General features: G+C 36.3%; 1 protein-coding gene across 1 annotated transcript in view; it reads left to right on the top strand.

Annotated features, from left to right (window-relative positions):
- The window catches only part of Vps8 (VPS8 subunit of CORVET complex), a 252,174-nt gene that overhangs the window by 211,355 nt on the left and 20,672 nt on the right, over nt 1-20,147 (top strand). The window contains exon 45 of the mRNA XM_046462585.2: nt 3,811-3,861. Within this exon, the coding sequence (XP_046318541.1) occupies nt 3,811-3,861 (51 nt within the window). The remainder of the gene's footprint in view (nt 1-3,810; nt 3,862-20,147) is intronic.

The following is a 20,147-nucleotide window of genomic DNA, read 5'->3' as shown; positions in this document are numbered from 1 at the left end:
AAATGCTCATGTGAGATAAAGGCTATACATAGCCTCACTTCAGCTCAGGTCAGGGTTTGTTGCCAGATGACTTTTGGTGCCAGAGGGGTTTTTTTTAGAGCAATCCTTTTAGTTTCAGAGCTTTTTTGGGATTTCAGAATTATAGGAAAAACATTTGTGGACCTTCTTGTTAGGAGAAGAACTGGTGATAGAAATTTCTAAATGTTTATACCCCTTTGATGCAGCAGCTTATAAGAAACTGTCCAATGTAAATAATAAATCTTGTGCTCCAAGTGTTACATACAAGGATACTATGACAACCTTTTGAATAATTAAAAAAATAGAAAACAACCAAAATGTTCCAACAGCATATTGTTAGGTAAATTAGTTATAGTATGTTTATACAATGAATGAATTGCTTTGTAATCATCAGAAGCCTGAGATCTTTAGAGCAGTCCTTATACCTCTCTTCATCATGAAAAATCCATTATAGAAAAATATTGGGATGGCTAAATAAATACACATAACCTGCAACATGAAAAGATCAAAAAACAGTGTGATTCTAAATGTTAATAGTAGTTATTGCTCCATGGTTGGATTGTGGTTTTTATTTGCATTGTTTGCTCTTTTGTATTTTCTAACTTTCCATCAGTGCCCATGTATCCCTTTTGTAATCAGAAAAATAAGGCTATTAAAAAAAAAAAAAAAAGCACTGAAGGTATAGGTCAGTGGTGGAGTGCTTCCCTTGCATATGCCAGACCTGGTTCAGTCCCCAGAACTGCAAAAAAAAAAAAAAAAAAGAGAGAGAGAGAGAGAGAGATAAATAAGTTTTTAAAAGCAAAATGATAAGGAAGGCATTCCTATTGCTTTTAAACTTCAGCTCAGGTTGCTTAAATCAGGAATCATTTTATTAACAAAGATCACAAAAGTTCAGCATTATTAAGGCCATAGCTCAGTATATCATCCATATCCCCAGACCTAGTGTCTGCACACCTGGATTTAAAGTATCTCTTTTAAGCTGTACTGCCTAAAGCATTTCCAGAAGGAATCCTGTTAAATGAAAAATAAGACCTTTCATGAGGGATACTGAACCATTTCTGTTGCCACATCAAACACTCTCTGACTTAATCTCCAGAGAACAGCCTTCTCAGATAAATTGTCCACCACTAAATCTATTTCTTGGCTTGTTTTAAAAAGTCTGCAGATTCTTTCATGAGGTCATTTTTTTAAGCTTAAGTATCTACTTTGCTTTAAAAATCTATTTTCTCCATTTTCAAAACGAGCATAGCAGGAATTAAAATTGGATCACTTTTTGCTAGCTACATCATACATCTGGAGAGAATTCCAGAGTACTAGTGTCATGGTATGTTACAGCAAGGACTGTCAAGTCTAATTTTTGCAGACCAGCAAAACTGCAGCCAGCAGTTTTGATCCTTCAGCTGTGGTATGTTTTCTGAAGTTATTCTTAAAAGTCAGTGAAAAGTAAAAAAGCCTGTAACCTGGTCCTACCTGAATGGTGATGTGACAGTAAGAGGAAACATCTTCATCTTCTGAATTCTATTGATTCATAATTAGACCTGAGTTGGAAGAAGCCTGAGATCTTGAGAGCAGTTGCTGAGTCCTTATACCTTTCTTCATCATTCTAGACATATCGTGTCTAATAGCTATTGAAGTACTAACAGTAATAATTATATTTTTCTTGTTAATTAAAAAGTGGCTGTTCTAATTTCATACATTAGTTTCCACATGCTTCATATTTGCTAGAATTCCAAGTGGACTTGGAAATTTCACTGTGGGAAGATATAACAAATTCAGTTTCTTTAATAGATAAGAAGATTGTTAATATTTTTGGTGTCATCTTGGGTCCAGTTTTGTAAGTTCTGTTTTTTAAGGAATGTGTCCTTTTCATTTAACTTGTGATCAATTTCACTGATCTTTTCAAAGAAACAACCTTTGGCTTTGTTAGTGTTCTCTGTTTGATTGTAGCTCTCTATTATTTCCTTCCTTTTACTTAGTTTGCTTTTATTTTGATCTTGTATTTCTAGTTTCTCAAATTGGAAGTGTAGGCCCTTCTTTTCAGCCTTCCTTATTTTCCAACATAGCATGTAAAGCTCTAAATTTCCTTTTTTTTTTTTTTTTGAGAAAACACAAATTTTATTTTATAGTGTTTGCTTATACATCTCTCCAAAATATTGTTTGCCCATTCTCTCTGAACCATGAAACATTTCTTTCTTTATTTAAAATAGACATCTTTTTAAAAATGATTTGAAAATGTTTTAGGTTCTACACTAAAGATTGACCACATATGAATGAAAAACACTTGTTCATAGAAATTCAGACTATATAGCTTGAGAAAAACTAGTACTTATCAAGCACCTACTGTATGCTGGGCTCCTTGCTATCATTCATTAACATTGTCCTTGAATGCTCTTGACAAAGTTTTGAGGAAAGTGCATTTCTTGCTAGAAAATTGAGTCAGAGAAGCTAATAACCTAGCCAGCATGCTTGGCATGCTTGTTGTTTTCTCTCCAGCATACTATCTGCATAACTTCTTTTTCTTCTTTCTTCTTGTTATTGTGTCTTGTGTTTAACTGAATCTTTTTTTTTTTTCTTTTGGTGGTGCTGGGGATTGAACTTGGGGCCTTTTGCATGCAAGGCAAGCACTCTATCAACTAAGCCATATCCCCAACCCTGTTTAACTGAATCTTGACTCGATGGTTGGGGCCTACTGATCATAGCTTCCACTCTTGGCTCCTCAAAGTGACTTTGTGGGTGGTCTCCCATGCCTTAGTTCCTCCATCTGGGTTCCTTTTCTTCTGAATGTGGCCACTAGCAAATTTAAAATGACACATGTGGCTTGCATTCTCTTTTTGATTCAGTGTTGATTCAGGTATTGGTTTTCTGCAGTGTTCCCAGGGCTATGTTCCCCGGGGGCAGTAGGCCTAGAGTTTATGAGGTTACTGTTGGGTCTGGGGACATGGGCTTTGGTTTCAGAGGATTCAATCCTTGGGCTGCTGGCTCCAATGCAGAAACATTATGGTGGAGGAGCACAGAGAGGAAAAGTTGCTCAGCTCAAGGCAGCAGGGAAGCAGAGAGAGAAATTGAGGCTCCAGGGGCAAAATATAAACCCCAAAGTCCTCTATAAATTTCTTTCCAACCACTTAGAAATTTATGTATTCCATAAATTTCTTTAAATGCTTTTTTGAGGTAATAATTGATACAAACTATACATAAACAAAGTACAAATTTGATAAAAACACACATCCATGAATTCTTTATGATAATCAAGATAATAGCCTTATCTACCATCACCAAAATTTACTCAGTTCCTTGGCAATCACCGAGTAGCTTTCTGTCATATAGTTAGCATTTTCTAGAATTTAAGATACATGGAATTATAAAACATGGGCTTTGTTCTCTGACTTCTTTCACTCAACATAATTATTTGAGGTGCATTTACATTATTTTATCAAGTGTTCATTCCTTTTTACTGACCTCTGCAAGAAATGCTGCCATTGCTTATTACATCAGTTGATTAACAATATCACCAAGGCTCTATATCTGTTTAGTTCCTCACCATTTGATTAAAACCAATTTGAGCCATCTGTTCCATTTCTCTTACCCTAATCATATTTTTATCTTGGCTAACAACTGACTTTTTGATCTCTAGAAAAATTTTGATGGGACTTAACATAAAATCTATTCATCATTCTTGTGAAAATATTTGTTTTATCTCAATTGCACCAGATTGTTGAATTTTTTTGAAGGTGAATCAAATAAAACTAGGCTATAACTAAAAAGATGTTAAAATGTTTGCCTTTTTTTTCACAGGTAAAAATGTCTCCATCATATCATCAATCCAGAGGGGATCCTGCTAAGAAGGTGAGTGAGCTTTAAAGGCAAAAAATAATTCCACCTTCGGTGTGTTTATTTTCCTCTGTTGTCTTGTCAAAGTGGCAATGATTTTTAATCATCTTAATGCTGTCAGAGATCCTTTATGATTGGTTGCTTTAAGGGCACATTGCCAGGACTCCTTGGCTCTTCCACAGAAGCCAGGTGGGGTTTGGGGCCTAGCATCAGTCTCCTGGCAACTACCATGTTCTAGAATTCTCATCCTCTACAACAGGCATGGCATCCTGATATCAGTGAGTGGCAGCAGATGAAGGATATTCTAGGGAGAAAGCTGTATAGATTTTCTTTTCTTTTTTTTTGTTATTTGTTCTAATTAGTTATACGTGATAGCAGAATGCATTTTGACATATTATACATATATGGAATATAACTCTCATTCTTCTAGTTGTAGAATTACATTGTTCATAATCATATATGCATATGGGCTAGTAATGTCCAATTCATTTTATTATCTTTCCTATTCCCATTCCCCCCTCCCTTCCCTTATTCCCCTTTTTCTAATCCAGAGTACTTTGGGTGAGATTTCCTTAATCATGTGCTTTCCTCTAGAGAGCTGTGCCTAAAACAAACACTGTAGACTAGACCTGTCATCTGTAGTGTTCTAGTTCCTATTTGTAAACTGGGTGGCACAGATGGACCTCACCTGAGTGAGTGCTTCACCTGAGCAATCCTCAGATGATGTCAAGAGAACCACTAAAACCCTTTTCTTTCTTCAGCTTCAACAGTACGGTTGAAACATAAATAGACTGACATTTCTCTTGTGTTTTCTTTCACCATTTTTCTTTCTCTGATAGTGAAGCATTTTCTTTTCTTAGCCTTTTTTGCAGTTTCAGCCAGCATCCATGTCAGCAAAGGATTGTAGAACAAAAATAACAATTCACTGTCTCTCTTGACTAACAGCGGGCTTTAGCTTCAAAGCAATGTGCCAAAAACAGGTCCCTTTTCTCTGCCTGCAGAAGCCCCTGAGACTTTTTCAAAAGAAAAAAGAAAAACAAAAGTTGTGGTCTGAAAAGCCCTGTAGCATGCTGTGCAGGAAAGTCTTTTGCACTCTTGTCAAGGCAGCAAGGGCAGCAAGCCTGAGGCGCTGAGTGTTGCTACTCAGAACCATCACACTGTACTGCAGGGAGCTTAGTTACCTTCATGCTCCTACAGGGAATACCTGAGACAGGTTACTCAGGAGAAGAGGGCTTATTTAACTCATGGTTTTGGCAGTTCAAGTTCAGGATTGGACAGCCCTGTGGGTTTGGGCCCCTGGCCAGAGTGGCATATCATGGCAGGAGCACATGGTAGAGTGAATGCTGCTCACATCACAAGCTTGGAAGCAGAAAGAGGATTAGACAGAGTCCCACAATCCCTTCCAAATGCCTGGGCCTAATGGCTCAGGGACCTTCCATTAGGCCCCTTTTCCCTGAGATCCACAGTACCTCCCAAAACTGCTTCCCCAAGGACCAAGCCCTTAAAACATGGACCTTTTGGTACATTTAACATCGAAACGACGGTAAAAACCTGAGTCTTTCTCCAGCTGCAACAGTGCTGCTGAAATGTATATAGTCTCAATAAACATATAAGGAAATTGGAATGCAAGGGCAGTTTTGTTTTTTGTTTTTTTTTTTCCTGTATAAGCTCTCCAAATTTAGCCATAGGAAACACCTCCAAAGTACTGATTAAAAATGTGTGCTGAGGATACAACCCAAGTTGGATTTAAAGGTTTACTCTTCTTAATTATCTGAATAACCCCAAATAAGCTAGCCTTTCTTTTTCTTTCTATGTAAAATAGTAATGCTCCCTCTCTGAATTCTCATAAATATTAAATGTAATACTAAGTACCTAACATTGTGTTTGACACATAATAAGTTCTCAAGTTGTTGTCAATACTAGTATTAAAGCATAAGCCTTCCAAACAGAGGATACATGACTAATCATGTATCCTGTGTTTATTATGCTGCTATGTATTATTGTCCAATCAGCAAATGTTTTTTTATACTCCATACTGAGCTAAATATTAGATAAGAGATAAAAAATACAATCCTTGCTCTCAAGGACTTCAGCATTTAGTGGGAATGGTAGAAGGTAAACTGACAATTACCAAACAGCCTGCCACGAGTGAATATTGCTGCCAGCACCAAGAAGAGGCCCTGTTTTGAAATGACTGAGCTAATATAATGCAATAATATAATTTATGTTTTTTATGGTAAAGGGCTCAGTGAAGAACTTCATGGACTGGTTAGCTTCTCCTCTACAACCTGGTTGTCAGGTTGTAACGAAAGCAAATTCTGCCACATATATAAGCATTTATTAAGTAAATGGATTCTGTTATTCTTTTAATCTACTTCAGGAAAACAGAAACTTCCTACACCAATGGACTGGACAGTGGCATTCCTAAGCCGTGAAGTGTAGACTCATTCCATCCCTGTGCAAAAGTTGGAACTCTCTCTGAAGTAGTTCTTTCAGTCTACATAGCTTGAAAACCTTTTATTTCATCAGTAACAATCTCTTTCCAGTATTCATCACCAAACTGATTAACAAGGCATGAATCTCACTGATTAAAATATTTGCTTTGGGAGGAGTGGGGGTTTTTTGTTATTTTGTTTTTTGTTTTTAGCTATTTGCAAAGTCTTGAGTAAAACTTGTCAATAAATGAGGAGCTGCAGAGTTTTTAGTAACTATCTATGGGAGTTCATGTTATCTGGCAACTCCTGAAATACAGATTCTTAATTAGGGCCACTGACCAACTCTGAGTTCAAGCCCAAACTAAATAGTACATATTTATTATTAGATTCTTTATGGTATCTAAATGATACATATTTATTATCAGACTCTTTAGCACATATATTATCATACAGGTGCCTATCCCAGATTAAGGGGTCTGGAAAAGCCTTCCCTCCAGAGGAGGGAAAGCTTGATCTAACCTTGAAAAATAAGGGGAATTGTATCCCAGGCAGACATGGCTAACTATAGAACATTGGAGAAAATTAGGTGAGTTCTGTATGTCTTAAATATGAAAGCATGAGGAAGTCTGGTGAGAGAAAGTAGGGATCCAGATCTCAAAGAGACCCAGTCTGTGAAGTTTGCTTTTTATCTTTAGGATAAAACTTTACTAGAGGTAAGTTTAAAGGCAGAAAGTCCAATTAAAAGAACAGGACAGTTGTTGTTAAGGCAAGATAAAAGATCCTAACCCTAGGCTCTGCTAACAGAGTGAAGAGAAGAGATAAATTCAAATCTTAGTTTTTTTCTCCCAGAAAAATTTTTGGCACCTCCTGTATATGAGTTAAGTGTCCTTCATAGCACCCTGAACCAGTCTATACCAACATACTTACCTTGATATGTTGAAATTGCCTCTTCACTTAATGGTGTATCTCACTTCAGACCACATGTTTCCTCAGGGCAGGAACCACATCAGTTTTATTTTAGTACTGTATCCTCAAATATAAAACAAAATAGTCACTCATAATCCAATGAGAAATATAAGAAAGAATCTCACAGGACTTTGGTTGTTCATGGGAAGTGAGGGTGAAAGGGAAGTGTCTGGCACAGATAATGTAGGAAGAACAAATAAAATATCATTTTTGACCAAGACTTGATTCCCTGCATGGTCAGGTCTTTACCATTTGTGCTGAGCCAGCAGTGACAATCAATGTGAAACTTAGTGCCTAGTTATTACTTCCCTACTCAGGTTTTTATTTTGGTGAAAGAAAAAAAAATATATATATATATATATATGTATATCTACATATATATTCTGGTTCTTATCCTTGAGCTCCTTCTTTCCCCAAAGTCTCATTGACAAATAGAAGTCGCAATATAGCTATTGAACAGTGACTGCCAAAGTGACATGCGTAACCCTTAGGGTTCTCGATCTATCCAAAAAATCTCTTGACCCATAACTAAAAGAAGGGTTGGTGAGTCTGCCATCAACATTGACCCTGTCAAGAGCTGGATTCAAGTGCTGAAGATACAGGAAGAATGCTCCATGGGGCTCTGCTAAGTTCTTGGGACACATGTCTTTCATAGCAGTCACTTTTTAGGGTGTCACTTTTCTATTCTGCTGCCACGTGACAGAGCATATAGCACATTCCACAGCATATATCTTTTCACAAGCATTTTGCATTTAGGTATGCTTTACAAAAGCTTTAGAAATATTTATTGTATAAAATATGTATATGTATAATATATATTGTATATATCATATATATAAAATTTCTTCTTCATTGTGTCTGATGACCTCAAGAACAAAGTTGGAAGATGCATATGCTTCCCTGTGACCTTTTCAGAATTTGATCATGAATGACCAGAAATTTTAAAATCAGGAGGCACTGCTGTTAGATGAAAATTGACACAAAAGTCCAATACAATGCGCTTCCTAGAGTAGATACAAATTGGAGGTGTTGGCAGAATTCAAAGCATTAGTTTGAGGCAACATCAAAGACTACTAGGCTATGATGCATTTCTTTTTGACTATGAAGAAACACTCACCAGGAATTTTTTAGCAAAGCTGGTCTAATGCGTAATCATCAAAGAAAGCATGTTGTCTTCAAGTTTGACCCCAGAAACCTGAATCTACCTGCTGAGTCCTCATTTGAAGCAGATGAACTTTCCCTACTGGTATTTCCGCAAAGACCAACATGCCAGGCTTTTTGGATGGAGGACCCCTCAGGCTGGTCATTCCACTGGAATATTCACAGTTGATGTTCTCTTCAGTATCACTTCTTCCAGTTAGGACCAAGGTACAGGGAATAAGAGAGCACAAAGCCCTTCTAATATCTCTGATTCTATTCGATACTCAACAAGCCTCAGGTGCCAGGCATTGGAGGGACAAAGGTCAGTGAGATATAGTTCTTGCTCTCAGCACATTTACAAGCTAATGGTGACTGAACTCATGAATTTAATATGCAAGCCTCTGAGAAACTGATTTTCAGTTTCTCAAATATTCAAGCATATTTTAAGAATGAAGCTGATTTTTTTTTTTATTCCAAGTGCTCTGGGAAAGTAAGGTTTTTATGGCCTAAGTTCTAATCTTGACACCCTTGGCAGTTGCAGACAACTACACTTGCTCATGATTTTTATTGAATTGCTGAGTTTTTTAGTTTCATTTTGTTTTAAGGGAAAGAGTATCATCAAGCCACTGTCTCCATAGCAACAGGAAAGCTGAATGCAGTGTCTCAGCTGGCTGCCCCCCAAAACAGCTGGTTAATAGTTTCACAAAAGTCAAGGGAAACATATGAGAGAGAGAAAACATGGAGATGGCCATCATTTGATGGTGGCTTAAATGAAGTTCCTTTGCCTTTTTGTTTGACTCTTTCTTGCAAAGATGCACATTCTCATAAACAACAAACTGACAGTCCTTGGGTATCAGTCATTCTTTCCTCAGAGTCTTTGTCATAGTAGGGCTTATATCCAAATGTGACTTTAATGACTTTACTGATTAAAAAGAAAAGAAATAGTACTGATTTGATCTTTGTTATTGCACAGGCAGGATCAAAGATCTCAGCAAGCCAAGTGCTTCTGCTGAGTGAAGAAGCTGGGGTATAGTTGCCTTCAGACACCTGGAGGGCACTAATTTGGAAGAAAGCATAGCATTCTTAATAGTTTAGAAGACAGAAGTGGTACCTGTGGGAAGCCACTGTGTAGATGGAGGTATCAGCTTGGTGTGAGAATTTTATTACGTATAGTTGTTACAAATATGTGCCAATACTGACATTATTATTAACTAAAACCCATGGTTTACATTACATTTCATACTGTTGTTATATATTCTGTGGGTTCTGATAAATTGTAGAAATGTATTCACCATCATGGTGTCATTCAGAGTAGTTTCACACACACCTGCAAATCTCTGTGTTCCCATTTGCACTTCTTTCCCTCTCCCAAAACTTTTGGCAATTACGAATTGTATTTACTCTTCTCTGTAGTTTAACCTTTTCTAGGACGTCATTTAACTGGACAGTATAAGCTTTCCAAATGGGCTTCTTTCACTTAGAAATCAGCATTTAAGTTTTCTTAATGTCTTTTCATGGCTTAGTAGTTCATTTTTTTAAATTATTGAATAACATTTTGTTGTCTGGATATACCATAGTTTGTGTATCCATTCGCCTATTGAAGAATTTCTTAGTTACATTCAGGTTGTGAATAAAACTGAAGTAACCATCTGTGTGTGGTTTTTGTGAAGACATAAGTTTTTGGCTCATTTGTATAAATATATAGGAGCAGGATTGCTGAATTATATGGTAAGAGTATTATACTAATACTAATATATAGTATTAGTCAGTTTTTCATCACTATAAATAAATGCATGAGACAACTTAAAGAGAAGTCCTTCACTTTGGCTCATGGATCTGAAGCTTCCAGTCCAAGATTGGGTGGTCATATTACTTTGGGACTCTGGGCAAAGGTGGCACATCATGATGGGAGTACTTAGTGGAACAAACCCCTGACATCTTAAACCAGGAAAGAGAGAAGACTGAGCCCAGGGTTCTGCACCCCACTTTGAAGGCAGTAACCTGAGGACCTTACACTAGACCCCACCTCTAAAGGCCCACAATACCTCCTAATAATGCCACCCTGAGACCAAGCCTTTACACATAGGCCTTTGGGGGAACATTCAACATCCAAACTATACCAACTCTCTTTACATACCTTTTTGCATTCCTACCAACAATGAACCAGTGTTCCCTTTGCATTCCTCCAGAATTTGTGTTCTCAGTACTTTGGATTTTATCCATTATAATAAGTATACAGTGCTGTCACATTTTTAAAATATGCAATTCCCTAGTTACAGATGATACTGAGTGTCTTTTTATATGCTTATAAGCCATCTGTATATTTTTTCAATGAAGATTTTAATGATTTTTCAGAATTTTGGGGAGTTCTTTTTAGGTGTTTTTGATTTTGTTTAGGTTTTGGTTTTTTGGGTTTTGTTTTGTTTTGTTTGTCTTTATACCTGTACATCATTTCTTTTTTTTTTATTGATTTTATTATTTTTTTAAATACACGACAACAGTGGAATGCATTACAATCCTTACTACACATATAGAGCACAGTTTTTTGTATCTGTGTATACGAAATTTATGCCATTATACATGTACTTTTTTTGCATTATAATTCTTAATACACATATATATCACAATTTTTCATATCTCTGTTTGTATATAAGGTAAGTTGACACCCAATTCAAGTCTTCATACATGTACTTTGTATAATGATGATCATCACATTCCACCATCCTTGCTAATCCCCTCCCCCCTCCTTTTCTCTCCCACCCCTCTTCCCTATCTAGAATTAATTCTGTTTTTATTTAGTTTTTTCGTGGTGCCACAGGGTTTAGCATGTGCACCTTAGCTTTTCTGATTCAGCTTCTGATTTAAACTAACTCAATTTCAGTTGTATATTAAAGCATTACTTCCTTTCCCCTTTTTTATTATTATAGGACATCTATTAATGCGTTTCAATAATTATTACCTTATTATCTGCTGTCATTTCCTTAGCTCAATAAAACTTTGCTTCCACATCACTTTGTACAGATATGTTACACATATATTACATTTCTTTAACTATTGTTTTGTTTTACTGTTACAGGGATTGAACCCAGCTCCTTCCACATGCTAGGCAAATTCTCTACCACTGAGCTAGAGCCCCAGTCCTTTTTGTTTTTTTTAATTTACTCATTTATTTGTTTGTTTATTTTTGAGAAAGGGTCTCCCTAAGTTGCTGAGGCCAACCTCAGCCTTCCAAATAATGGATTTCTGGCATATGCCACCATGTTCAGCTTTATATTACATTTCAATATAATAATATTTATATTACAATATTATAGGTCCAATATTCTATTATACATGTATTATTTTATACAATTGCTTTTTTAAAAAAATCCACTTATAAGAAGAAAGGAGAAAAATGTGCATTTATACAGTATTTTACAATTTCATAGTTAACTTTTCTGGTTCTCTTTTTTTTATGTTTTTTTAAATTAGCTTCTGGAGTCACCTGCTTTCATGCTGAAGAACCTTCATTAGTGGCACTTGTCAGGCAGGTCTGCTAGCAACAAATTCTCTCATTTTTTGTTTAGGAAAATATTTAACCTTCAGTTTTGGAAAATAGCTTTGCTAGATGTAGGACTCTTAGTTGACAGGGTTTTCTTTTATTTATTATATATAATAAAAATATATATATAATTTTTTTTAGTTGTAGATGGACGTAATAAGTTTATTTTATTCTATTTTTTTATATGGTGCTGAGCTAAAACTGCAGCCCCTTGCTTAACATTTTGAATATGTGATGCCTTCTGGCCTCTTGTTTCTGCTGTTAATCTTATTGGGGTTTCTTGTCAGTGACTGGTCTTTTTTTTTTTTTCTTTTGCTGCTCTCAAGATTCTCACCTTATCTTACTAATCACTGTATTTTTATCCTAGAGTTCCTTGAGTTTCCTGAATGTGTAAGATTTTTCAATAATTATGGGAAGTTTTGAGGCATAATTTCTTCAAATATTTTTCCTTTCCTTTTGTAACAAGGCCTTTTGTTTTTCTTCTACTTTTTTTCCTAAAAACACTGACTTATCAATTTGGGCCTTTAAATATTCAATATATACCTAAAAGCACAGTAAAACATATAATATCATGGGGGCTGGGGTTATGACTCAGCAGTAGAGCTCTCACCTCACACGTGCAAGGCCCTGGGTGCGATCCTCAGCACCATATAAAAATAAAATAAAACAAAATAAAGTTATTGTGTGCAACTACAACTACAAAAATAAATATATTTTTTTTTTAAATGGCATCTCTGCTTCTCTGCCTCTATTTTGCTGTCTGCTCTGAGTCAGTTACCATGGATTCCAGGAATAGGCCTGATCAATAAACATCTCTTGATAAATCCAAACTTACCCTCCTTCAACAGCAACTTTATCACTACTGCCAACAAGGCCCCTTCTGACCAATCCTGAGATAATGATCAGCTGGGCCACTGTTTGACCAGGGCAGCTTAACTGTGCATACTTCTGTCTCCCTTGTCTATATAATTGGTGAGCTGTGTCAGCACCTCAGAAGACAGGGCTGAAAACACTGGTCTCCTTTGTTTTCCAGATATAGCTATATTGATTAAAGTTTCTTTCCTTTTTTTTTTTTTTTTTTGTGTGTGTGTCAAGTGGCCAGACTTTGTTAGAGCCCCCAGAGCTGGACCTCTGGCCCACAACTCCAGTAACACTTTCTCTGTCTCCTCGCCTTATACTCCATCAGTATATGTTGCTGTGCTGATGATACCCACATTTCTCCAAGGCTCTGTTTATTTTTTTTTAAATATATTTCATTTTTTAGTTACAGGTGAACACAATATCTTTATTTTTTATTTTATGTGGTGCTGAGGATCAAACCCAGTGCATCGCACATGCTAGGCAAGCGCACTACCTCAGAGCCACAACCCCAGCCCTCTGTTCATTTTTCTTCACTATTTTTTCTCTGTTTTTCAGCTTTCAGAATCTATTCACAAATTCTTTCTTCTTCCAGTTCAAATCTAATGTTGAGACTCTCTAGGAATTTTATTTTATCTTATTTTGTTCTATTTATCTATTTAGTGTCATACTGGAGATCAAACCCTGGCCTCATGAATGCTAGATTTATTCCCTTCTGTTCTTACCAATCATGTCTGTCTGCTTCCTGTCACCACCCCAGTGGCACTCACCTAGAGCTTAGCCCAGAAATGCATAGCTGAAGGCAGGATGAGAGGGGCTGAGGTCCTGTGCCTATTATCAGTTTTTGACCCAAAAGTGTAGGCTCATTTTCCCTCGCAGATTTATGGAACTAATAACCAAGACCAAGCACTGATTGGACAGTGAAGGAGAATTTTATTTGTGGTCAATAATAGGAGAAGTGATAGATAAACTTACAAATTCACATCCCACTTTTTTGGGGGAAGTTCTGAGGTTATATAAGGTTAATAAGGGGAGGAATATCCATATTTTTATTATAGTGAAATTAGAGATTGTCTGGAGTTCACTCTGGCAGCTATCTCAGAAGATATACCTGTTTCTGATTAATCCACCCAAAAAGGAACTTGGCCTTCAGGCACCCTGTCCTTAGAGAAGAGCAAGCCCAGGGTGGGGTGAATTCCTACTGAGACAGAAAGCCCTCCTGCTGGGATTTTGGAAAGAGGAAGGGAGTCTGCTATGTGTTGTTGAGCTAGGAGGGGAGAAGGGAATAGTGTTGGTCCACACACAAAGCTCCTTGCCATTGTTAACTGAATTCATAGATTTTTTTAATAGTTATTTTTTCATTTGCTATTTGCTCTTAGGACTATTTACAGAGTTTTTAAATGTCTTGGTTTCTTGAAATATATTTATATAGTTTTCCTATAAAATATATGTATATAGTATGGACTCTGGGTTCTTATACTCTCAGAAGAAGGAAATACAGACACTGTGGCATGGGAAAAGGCTTTTTATTCTTATGCTCAAGCATAAGGAAGGCAGCATGCAGGAGACAGAAATCCCAGGCTGACTCAAAGGACAAAGGTATACAGCTTTTATGGCCTCTTGATGTCATTGCATGTAGAGGCATGAAATCTTCCTCATGCCTCTTCATGCAACAATGTCTCATTATCACCTTAATTCCCCACCTTGGGGTGTGATTTTTACTATGCTAATAAAGGAAACTATAGGTTACTTTAGTAACTGTTGTACAGATGCATTTGTCTCTTATCACAAGAAATTTGCCCTTTATCATCTGGGAAAGTTCCAAATTGGATTTTGGAACAGGATATATCTCTGCTCTGCCTCAGTGGTTTTGATTTTGTTTTTCTTGGCTCTGAGTTATTGGTATTTCCACTGACCACATAGTCTTTAGAGGCTGAGCTGACTTCCCAGCCTCCTGTCTCCAGATGTGTTATTTTAGTTTTATAGCCTTAAAGATTCATACACTTTTTAACTCTGGTTTTCTAATATGTCTGTTAACCCCGTAAGAATGAAAGCTGACTTAACTGTCTCAGTTTCACTTGGGAGCAGGTTAGCAGAACTTGAGCTGTCTTGCTACACGTCATTTGCTCCTCATCCATTTTAACAAGCAGTGTTCTGTCTCTCTTGAGACCGCCTCCTGAGGCACAATGTTCCATCTGCCTCAGGAGGCGGTCTCGGGAGACAGAACTCTGCTCTAACAGAATTCTTCTACCCATTCATTGATCTGGTCCTTCCTCTGGGAGCTACAAAAAGATGTGTAACACCTCTCTTGGAGAGCAGCCTATAGTTCTTCATGTAATTGAAGTAATAAGTCCCCAGCCTCCAGTCTTCTCTTGTCCATCAGAATATCCATCCTTTATTTCTTCTGTCTTCTCCACCCCATCATGTCACATCTCTTTACTACTACCATGGCACTTCAGGTGAAATAATTTTAGAACAAAATGAGATCATCATCTTCCTTATTCTAGATTGTCTTTCCATAAATGGAATCAAATGCACATTAGCTTTTTTAGCAGCTGTTGACTCACAGTGAACATATTGATCTCACACTCCTGATTCTGCTCACACATGCTACTGGTGTGCATATTATTGGTTTCTGAAGCTGAATTCAAGACTTTCCTGGTACTGTTTTAGCTTATGACCTTGGGAATCATGATTTCTCATCCTTTGTATAGGCCTCTTTTATCTTTACCCAAATCATTAATAAAATATTTGTATAGAAGAAAACAAGGATAGAGCCCTGCAATTCACTAATAGAAACCCAAGTAGCATCACTCATTAGTCACCAATAAGTGTGAATTTTCTGCTTCTTAGTATGACACCTTTTGTGATTGTTTCCTCTTAAATCACAAGTCTGTCATTGGGGGTCTGTGTGAGACTACCTCAGTGCCAATGGTGGTTCTCATCCTGTGCCTTCTCTTTATAAGTAAACTCCCTTATCAAAACAACCCATCATGTCTACCATCTTGAAATGTTGGACCAATACAGTATGATTAAATTACAAGTGGTCCTTTCCCTTCAATGGTGTTTCCTGATGAATCTTTTAGGCCCCTTCCCACAATATGAGGCAGTTAGCCTTTTAGTGCTCAGTACATGCAACAGAGCAACTAAAGTCTATTATTGTGCACTGGAACAACTCGGTAGGCCATTCTTAATTGCACTATGCTGAATTATCACCTATTTGTAAAGGTCATAGTATCTAAACAGCAGAGTTTTGCAGAGTCTGAGCTGCCCTAATGGATGTGGATTCTCAGGTGGCTGATATACTGTTCCTGCAGAGTCCAGGCTTTTGTCTGGACCACTGTCCCAAATCAATTACTGGCCGTCCCTGAAAATGCACACTCTTTCATATAATATCAGAACACTAGATTGGGTAAGTAAAAAATCTGATAAATCTCCTTTGGTTAAAGCAGAAGAAAGGGAAGAGCAGCTGAAGATAAAATGTGGGCCAGTGTTCAGTGCAGACTGTTCTAATTGATAGAAGTTTCCATCTTAGGTTATTTGTGTTTTGTTGTTTTCTAAAATATCCAGGTCATTCTAGTTATGATTTACTTGGATTCTGTTATTACATGAATAAATTTTTACTCTCTGTTTTGTAGTGAAATATCCACTGATGGCAGGTATTATTCCAGATATAGCATACCCTCAATGGAGAGATCCCGCCCTTTTGGTTGTCACTTAACTTTCTCATTTACTCACTGAGTCAAGTGAGGCTGCCTTTCTATGTATTAAAAGAAAGGGGCCATTTATATTTGTTTCTGGCAATTTCACGTAGTGTACAGGAAAAAATAAGAAATTTCTCATTTGCGTAATTTCTTTGCAATCATTTGGAAGAAATTATTTAACTCCAGTTATCTCTCCCTGCATTTTACTTTGAACTCAGAGAGGTCTTCTTCAACAAGGCCAGCTGTCTCTCCTCCACACTCTTCAGCTGTGCTATCAGTTCCCCTCAGTATATACTACTCCTTTTTTTTTTCTTTTTAGCATCTTTCACAATGTTTATTCACTGTTTTTCTAATTTCTGTTAAAATACTTTGGCTATTTTTTAATTTCTTACTTGTTCTAATTAGTTATACAAGACAGTAGAATGCATTTTGACACATCGGAGTATGTACTTTTTCTACTGTTCCAAAAGTCTCTTCACTGACTCTGTCTTGGGGCCCCAATCCATCCTCCTCCTCACTTAATGCTTAGAAAACATCCCTGACTCTTTGTTCCTAAAAAAATAAAATTTAAATAGTTTTAGATTAAAAGTCAAGGCTTTTGGTGCATCAACAGCCCCTATTTCATCTTTATCTCTTCCTTCTCCAGAGGAGATTTCTCACTCTTTACTAACGTAAACAATCCTGTATCCATATAGAACAAATTTGCTGTCAAGATCATCCAGCAAGTTTTTCCTATGATATATTATGAACTTGTCAGTTCTACAATTTGTCTAGTTCTTTTGCCATCCTTCTACTCAGGATTTAATTTACTTTTTCTAGCATCTGATAGTGGGCACTTGGATCATTGATATTTAACCTTTCTTCTTACATAAAAATGTAAAGCTGTGGATTTCCATCCAACAACTGCTGTAACTATATCCCACAAATTTTGATGTTTCATTCTCATTCACTTTGAAATATTTTCTAATTCACCTTGTGATTTTGTCTTTCACAAAAGGTTATGTAACTAAATAACTAAAGGTTTTAAACCTTGTTTTAATTTCTACATATATAATAAGATACTTCTCTAGGTATCTTATTATAATGGATTTCTAATTTAATTCTATTCTGAACAGAGCATAACCTATAAAAACAGTTTTGGAAAGTCACTGAGACTTGTTTGGATCAAGCACATGGTCTATCTAAATGGACATTATTTGTGCTTTTAAAAAACAAGTATGAGCTGTAGTTGTTGGATGTAATTCTTAGTTATATCAAGAGAGTGCATGTCATTCACTGACTCTTTTTTTTTTTTTTAATGGAGCTATCAACTACTGAGAGTAGTTTTAAAAAAATCCTAATTATTGTTAGATCTTTCATTCCTTGTTTTCCTTGTTGTACTTTGGAGCTCTACTCTTGGGCACATACAAACTTGTTATTTTCCTGGTGTAGTGACCTTTTAATCATTATGAAATGTCCTTCTTATTCTCTAGCAGTATTCCTTGTATCAAATCCTATTACCTATTCGTACAGCCAGTCAAGGTTTCTCATAATTAGTGTTTTCATCACACTGTCACGTGCCACTTAACAGGAATACCTTCTAGAAATGTGGTGTTAGGCAATTTCTTTATTATACAAACATGGTGCAATCATATACAAACCTAGATAAGTGATCACTTCATGTGGCCTCTTGACGCAACCAAGAGACAGCATAGCAAGCAGATGTCTGAGACTACTAACAGCTAATATGCCATACTGTTTATATAGTATATATAAATATATTATATATAATATATATACATATTATATATAATATATATATACATACATACATAAATATATATATATATTTAATTGTAGAAGGACACAGTACCTTTATTTTACTTATTTTTATGTGATGCTGAAGCTGAAGCAAGTGCTCTACCACTGAGCTACAACCCCAGCCCCGGCATACTGTTTTATATTAAACATTTTTAATAAGTACAAAAAGTACACTCTAAAATAATGATTAAAAAGTTCAGTGTCATCAATACATAAGCCAATAATGGACATTGTTTTTATCATCATCATGTATGATTCATCATTTTATATGCTATACTTTTATACAACTGGCATCACAATAAGATTATTTACACATGAGTAATATGTTGTGCTTCCTTGTAACAACAGCTCTCATGTCACTGGGTGATAGGAGTTTTTCTTCTCCTTTATAAGGTTACAAAACCACTGTCTTATGTGTAGTCTGTTAACTAAAACTTCAGTATGCGGCACATGACTATGTCTTTTTCTATCCTTTAATTTTAAACCTCTTTGTCTTTGTATTTTTTTAAGGACATATCTTGAAAACAGCCTTTAACTGGGTCCTCCTTTTTTAATTCCAGTCTGGCATGCTTTACCTTGCAACTGGAAACTTTAATCTACTTTAATATAATGATTATTTAGTTCTGCCATTTTGTTGTCTTTTTTCTTTCTTTTCTATTATTCTGTTTTATTTAACTGCTCTGTGTTTTGTGCTTCTGTTTTTGTCTTCTTTGGTTGATTTGAATATTTTTTAATATTTATTTTTATTCTTCCATTGCTTTTTTAAAAATATATTTATTTTTTAGTTGTAGTTGAACACGATACCCTTACTTACTTACTTACATATTTATTTATCTATCTTATGTGGTGCTGAGGATCGAACCCAGGGCCCTGCATATGCTAGGCAAGTGCTCCACTGCTGAGCCACAGCCCCACCCCCTTCCATTGCTTTTTTAGCTATGTCTCTTTATTATATATTTTTAGAGGTAACTCTGGGGATTACAGAATGTGGCTTTACTTTATCACTGTCTATTATTAATTAATATTTTACTATTTAAGAGGCTGGGGATGTGGCTCAAGCAGTAGCGCGCTCGCCTGGCATGCGTGTGGCCCGGGTTCGATTCTCAGCACCACATACAAAGATGTTGTGTCTGCTGAAAACTAACTAAATAAATAAATAAATTCTCTCTCTCTTTAAAAAAAAAAAAAATTACTATTTAACCAAAAATGGAGAACTTTGTAATACTATAGGTTCATTTACTACCCTCCCATCATTTAGTTCTGGTTAATTGTTTTCATTTCTGTACTGGGCTTCTCCCACCATATTAATTTGTTTGTTCTATTATTTTCTTATAATCTTTAAACATATCTATAAAATAGATGCCATATATTATATTTCTGTGCAGTTTTTCCTGATGATAGGGTCACATTTTCTTTCATTGGTTTGAACATGAGGTTCTTGCCACCCCCCAAAAAAATAAAAAAATAAAAACCCTCCTGTGTTAATGCAGGAGGTGAAATGATTAGATTATTAGAGCTATGACAATAAGATTAATCCATTTGATGGAATGAAAATTTTGAATGGATTACCGGGTGGTAACTATTGGCAGGTAGAGCATGACTAGAGGAGGTGGGTCAGTGGGAACATACCTTAAGGATTATATATTTTGTCCCTGGTTCTTTCCACTCTCTCTCTCTCTGCTTCCTAACTACCCTGAAGTAACTGCTTTCTCTACTACAGCCTTCTGCTATCTATGATGCTTTATCTCACCTCGGGCTCTGAGCATTAGAGTCACCTGACCATGGACTAAACCTCTGCAACTATGAGACCAAATAAATTTTCCCTCCCTTGCGTTGTTTTTGTTAGATATTTTGGTC

Source organism: Marmota monax, unplaced genomic scaffold (assembly GCF_021218885.2).
Source record: "Marmota monax isolate L192 unplaced genomic scaffold, Marmota_monax_Labrador192_F-V1.1 WCK01_AAM20220418_F8-fsc00100, whole genome shotgun sequence".
Lineage (NCBI taxonomy): Eukaryota > Metazoa > Chordata > Mammalia > Rodentia > Sciuridae > Marmota > Marmota monax.
The sequence above is the reverse complement of the archived record's forward strand: the minus strand, read 5'-3'. Positions and strand labels throughout refer to the sequence as shown.